The following is a 6,604-nucleotide window of genomic DNA, read 5'->3' on the forward strand; positions in this document are numbered from 1 at the left end:
CTGGAAGCTGCTGAAAACTTTAGTAAAATTCTCCAGCTTCATACTTCGTTAAACTTTGTTCTGTGTTCTCAAGTTGTCACATACGAACAGACAAAAGGACTCTGCCAAAAAATTATACACTGTTTTGCAACTTTAATTGCAAATGCATCAAAAATGCATTTGTGTTTGCACTCCACACTAGCTTAAACTTTTATAAGCATTTCGTTTCTTTCATGAACTTTCGCATCCAGAGTTTCACACTACATTGTAACATAACAGAATTTTTTCAGTAAACTTTAGTTTGGACAGAACCAACTAGCAGACAGGTATATTCACAATTTCGAATTTTCCACACTAAATGTAAAAAGGTTTTGTGTTTATTATGGTACATAATATATACATGACCATGATATACATAGGCGAATTATCTACACAGAAATTTGTAACACAATTTATTTTTTTAATAGAATATGAAGATCAGATTGTGGTCTTGGTTGTGACATCGTGCATCCCTGTACAAGGATACTGACATTTTGGAGAAACATCCTGCCTCTCCTTGTAAGTGTTGAATTGTAAATGTAAAGGTAAATGAACTGACTTGGTTATGAGGGCCACTTACAAGGAGAGTAGTCATTGAGACCCAACGGATGGGTAGGGAAATTGAGCTCGATCCAGGCTTCAACCCTGAAGATGAAAGCAAAATCTTCCTCCGAAAAATCTGTATTCACGCACAAGATGGCACTGTATCACAACACAGAAGATCACAATCTGAAAATTAACCGCTGTGAAAACCTCAAAATATTTATGTTAAAATATGACAATGGATTTCGTCAGCTAGAATTTCTGTCTTCCAGCTACAGTTAAACTTCAATTTCTACAATTCTAAATATTTCACTACACAAGTTATTAAAACAGGTTTCAATATTGTCACGTGTATGGGGGTACACATGACGAAATGACGGGTTCTGGTTCAGATAATTGGATTTATTAACAGCTTGGTTACACGCACTCTCTCAATTACATGCAAATCACAGCGCTACCGCTGATTTACATACGCCTTATAATCCACTGTTGCGTCGCACACATAAAGTCTTCTAAATCACACTTTAAATCTTCACAGGTCTTCTGAGAACTCCCAAGTACTCCCAATAATCTCCAAATATTCCATACTCAATACTAAATATTGCTCGTAACTGCTCGTAACTCATACTCAGTACTCAATATTGACTGAATCAAGTCAGTCATATTGCGACTGACGATCAGTCCGTCAGTAAGTCTTGGTATCGAGCACCCTCCTGGGGCTCATGACCAGATATTTATTACTCCTCGACAGTTACGGTCTTGTTTCTGTGGGGTGCCCTATCAGTGTCCAATCTGGCCAAGAACTCTTCTCTGTCGGTCTTCATATTGGCCCTCAATTCTTTCAGCAGGAATTCCATCATCTACTATGACTCCACTTTTGTATGTGTGGTGTTTCCGTGTTTTAAGTTCATAACCACTTCTGAAAAATCCAATACTGTCCGAGCCGCCAACTTCTGACACCTAATACGTCATGTATGATATATGTATATGATATGTATATGTATATAAACACACATGAGTACATTCAACAGACAATTTTTCATCTGCCTACCAAGTTCAAAACTAAATATTGAGTACAGCAACTTTTATGAGGAAATACATTTTATCCAGGTCTTCAAATTGTATGTATTTACAATAATACTTTTGTTTCCCTCTGCAACTACATCTAATATTCTACTTCAGAACCACCAGCGAATGCAATGTCATATTTCATAAAACTGATGGTGACATTTCAGTCCACAGATGGAAGTAGTTTGCTGTTGCAAATTTATCCAAGGTCCACTGCTTCTTTGTCTATTTTTATTGTAATATACCCTGAGTTGGCCAGAAATAGGATGGGTAAAACTCAGAAGTAACCTTGTATTTACACCTGATCTTTCTTCTGTATTGGCAGATGTACTGTAGATTTATGTAAATTACTTTCAGTTTCCATTTGGAAATGGTGTACAATTTGCGGAGTCAAACCAAGAGAATTCAGCAGCTCTGTATTTACATGAGAGATTTAATGAACAATGAAACTACAAAGAACAGAGACTTATATCTTCATGTGGTGGTCTCTCTCAAAATCTTAAAGCAGGAATCAAGGACCATAGGAAGGAAAAGCTCTAAGTGTTGCCAGTTTGCATGACGAGAAAAATTATGGTAACACCCTAAACACAACTAACTAACTGACTTATTTATTACGATTCACAGTAAGAAATTAGGCAGGTTAACTAAAAACACTATGTTTGGAATACAGTCAGGAGACACATGGCTTGAATTTCAGGCACAGGTTTACTGACTGTTATTTTCTCATCAGTCCATCCAGGCTTGTGCTAAGATAGATTTCTCAAACAAGCCATGAATGCTTTTCAATCAATTCAGTACTTATACTTTAATTTCGCATTTGTTACTACATAACTTCTGCAGTTTATGGCAAACCAATATACAAATAATAAAATAGCAATGAAATTGAAAAACCTCGCCAACACTTTTCATTCTAAAAATGATCTATACCATTTAGAAACCAGTCCTTTTACCCTTCACACATTCGTTTGGGGCATTGTCAGTGAAATGAATTCTGTCCTGGCTTGTGGCACACTTATCATTTGTAACATTTTTCAGAATTAATTAACAAGTTACCACTAAGGAGCCAGGACAGTGCAGTCGGTACAGCAATTGGCTCACTAGCTGTATGACCAAGGGGTCGGGGTTCAGTCCCAGTAGGGTCAAGAGTTTTCTGTTCACATTGTCCAGACCAACTGGCCCATCCAGCTTCCTGTTCATTGGGTACCTGGGACTCTTACCACGGGGGTAAAGCGGCTGCGGCGTGAAGCTGACCACTGACCTCTAACAAGTGCCGAGGTCCACAAAATGTGGGTCTATACATCCACTCCCTCATGCGTGTTTAAGGCATAGTGCTTAATTAGTTAATTACAGGGACAAATTTACCTTTAATTTACCACAAAAATATAACAACCTAGTGATTTTAACATGATGAATTACAGAGTCAAACACGAAAATATATTTTGTCACTGTTTAGATTAGTCACTAGCTTCTCATATCGCTGCTTACCACAGAACCATGTGCATGCGTGTGTGCTTTTTCCGGGTGGGGGTAAGGAATTTGTATCTCAAACACCAAGGCTTGGATACAACTGGAGCAGCACCGTTTGAGTACAAAGGAAACTGAATATACATGCACAAGGAGAAAACTAAATGAGGAAGTCAGGTATGTCCACCTGCCCTCAAATTTCTTCTTGCGTACTTAACAGATTTGGATGTTATTTATTCTCGTGGATCTGTACCACAGTTCCTGAGCAGTTTGAGGCTAAAATCAATAATTCTTCAAAATTGGAATGCAACATAAACTATAGACTTAAGTAATGCCTGTACCTCCAAATTGAAAAATCTGCATATACTAAAGAGAAAAAAAAATACAAGGACAAAATTATACTAACACTATAAATTTATAGAATTCCACAACCATTTGTGTATTTATCACGTATCTCTAAACAGCAGCTAATAGAAAATGCTCATCTTACATTGCAGTTACTGGCAGTCAGCAGGCAGCAGAGCCGTCCTCTGGCAGCGGCGCTTTGCACAAGTTGAAGAGCTGCAAGAACTCATGCTGCTCGCGGTCAGCACGGAAGGTGGGGACCTTAGATAGCAATAGATAGGAATTATCTCCAATGAAGGATGTTGTCTCACTGCCTATTAACTATTAAGTTAACTAAACTATTAACTTCCACATTTCCACACGGCCTACTCAATGCTTTCGTTACGTCACAGATGTTTGAACAGTGTATTAAGTAAACAAAGACAAAGACAGATGCAGAATGTGTCAAACTGAATTAAACCGAAATCCAATAGAGACAAACACGAAACAGTAGGGAGTAATCAGAAATTAATACAAGATTTATATAAATTTTGCAACAAAGATTTTACGACAAACTATAATTTTCAACTTTGCTTTCTAAAGGAAAACCACGGTTTAAAGAAGTATCAGAGCAAAATGAGAATATTAGTAGTTAAAAGAGACAAACTAATATGAAAAATGGAGAAAAAAACAATTTTCAATCTTAAGTAAATACTGTTAGGTAATAAAATGAGTCTTTTTTAAGTTTGTTATTTAATTACGCTGTCAGTATCAAGATTCTATAGCGGCGATGACAGGATGGTCAAAGAAATGGTGGAAAGAGAATATACAGCGAAAACTGGTGCGTTCGGAAGAAATAAACCCCCAGTGCCACTTAGTCCACCACAAATCCCATATGATCTTCAACATCTGAGCCATCTCGGTAAGAAGCTGATGGTTAACTGCTTGAACAATGGCTCAGCCAAAAATGTAGTAGAATGAGAGAGGCAAGGCTTGTAGCATGAACAGAAAGATGAAAAATGCATATGTAATATCAATCATAAAAACTGAATAAAAGATGTCACTTGCGAGACTAAGTAATAGGTTGAATGATAATATTAAAATGGATCATAAAGTACCATGGTTTAATTGTGAGGACTGGATTCAATTGACCGAGGGCAGGTTCAGGTGGTAAGCTCTTGCACATATAATAAACTTCCTGATATACATGATATATACGTATTTTTGACCAACTAAGCACTATTAGCTTCTCAAAAATGAATCTGCTCCTGGGAATTAGTTGTAATTTACAGTTCTTCTCTCAACAGATTTACTTCGGAGTGTGTGTGACCATTTGTGTGACTGCTTCCTGGGTCGGAGCTACCCACTGCATCAAGTATCTCTACCTCCGTCGACCTGTTCCCAACACAAGCTACTCAAACAACAGCAACTCAATGCACCGCCACATCGTGAGTTGTGGTTCCGTTCTTAAACACATGAAACTAATAAAAGTTTAATAAATGTACTCAGTAGAGTAGCTTGACCTAAACGTTATCCTTCTTGCCACATAATAGATTCATATTGTCATGGTTAATATTGTTTTCATCACATGGAAGTGAGATTTGGACTAATGTACGACAGACTTAAAGAGAAGCATTATACACCTTACATAATTAAATCTGGTACTGGGGTTTACATTAAATTTTTTTATTTGTAGTATATTTAACTATGCTGTCAGTTAGCCAGACTATACAACATTAAATAATTTGATGATAGCGAATAATGAATTGGATAGGATTTGGAAGAAAGCAGTTAAAGTTGGTGGGGGAAGGGGGGGTGAGGTACAGGAAAACATAACCTCTGGTCATTATGTAGGTTTTTCTGATGAGGGAAACAATGCAAAGGAATCAATAATCACAACTAAAATGGAATCAAATTGGCATATATTGAAGGATATACTAGTAAATAAAATACAAGCAACAAAGAAGGTCATAACATACACAGCAAGTCCCTACAACTGCAATTGTAAACACTGATTTTTGTGCAGTTTACCTTGCTTATAATCAATAAACAATATGGGAAAGTGCCAATAAAACGTATATGTAAAAGAATAACTATTCAGAAAATAATACTTCGGTTAAATTGGATGGGTAGGGCTGGTTGACCAATTGAAATAAATCAACGAATCCCCTGGAGATGAGCACAACAGATAAAAACACAAAATCATTTAGATTTCAATATATCTGAGCAAGATTTGGAAAACCACTCATCTCCCCAGAGGCTCAATGGACATCTGGACTAACTACTCCTGTCCAGCTACTAGAATTAATATTGCCTATTTGCAATCCAACAAATGAACGGATCCAAGCTCTGGATGTGACCATTCAGGAGAGTCTTGACAGGAAAAGTGAGGGTGCAAAAAAAAGAACTTCTGGATATGAGAAAGGCAGAATAACATAAGTATTAAGAAGCAAAGTGCCAGCTTTCTTATAAAAATATATTTCCTAAGATAGCATGCACAGCTCATAGTCATGGCTCAATTTAAGAATATGCCTGGAAAATCTGAGGAATACCATGAAAACCCTCAGACGGAATGATTATTGTCTCAGCTGAGATCTGAACCACACACCTCCCAAATTCACATCAGAAATAATATTGCTTGAGCTATCTTCTTTGTTCCCTACTATAGGAGTAATCAATAATATTATGGTTTGGTTGAGTCATTTCATTGCAACACCAATTATGCATAAAGTACAAAACAAGCACTATGAACCAATTGTCAATAGATTTTCCGTCAAGTGCAACAATATTGTCGCGTATCGGGCGTATATCGCGACAAATAACTTCTCGATGTATTTGATGTAGCGAATTTTATTTCACATTCGCACTTACAATCACCCAAATTACAGATTTACGGTTACTGCTATCTGCAGTATCACAATTAGTACACTCCAAATGCCAGAATACAACTGACTAGTTGCTGGCTAACTCGGCGGTAGCTCCAGGACTCACTGACTGACTCAGTACAACTCGACTCGGCGACTGTTACAGTACAACTGACTGTGAATAGCCTTCGCTTCTCCCTATGTAGCCTCGATCGGACAATACGGCCACGTAATAGGCACCCTTGTTGCTAGCCACGCTGTCCGGTTACGTCACCGCTGTTGATTCGCCTTGCATAGTTACCCGGTTACGGGGCTCGGCTATC

The 6,604-nt window shown here is 37.6% G+C and overlaps 1 protein-coding gene across 3 annotated transcripts in view; it reads left to right on the forward strand.

The window, feature by feature from the left end:
- LOC111869481 (putative thiamine transporter SLC35F3) overlaps positions 1-6,604 on the forward strand; it is a 47,557-nt gene that overhangs the window by 18,401 nt on the left and 22,552 nt on the right. For all 3 annotated transcript variants that reach the window (XM_023861049.2, XM_023861050.2, XM_023861051.2), the window contains exons 3-4: positions 3,591-3,691; positions 4,725-4,865. In XM_023861049.2, the coding sequence (XP_023716817.1) occupies positions 3,591-3,691; positions 4,725-4,865 (242 nt within the window). The remainder of the gene's footprint in view (positions 1-3,590; positions 3,692-4,724; positions 4,866-6,604) is intronic.

Source organism: Cryptotermes secundus, unplaced genomic scaffold (assembly GCF_002891405.2).
Source record: "Cryptotermes secundus unplaced genomic scaffold, Csec_1.0 scaffold1866, whole genome shotgun sequence".
NCBI classification, from domain to species: Eukaryota; Metazoa; Arthropoda; class Insecta; order Blattodea; family Kalotermitidae; genus Cryptotermes; species Cryptotermes secundus.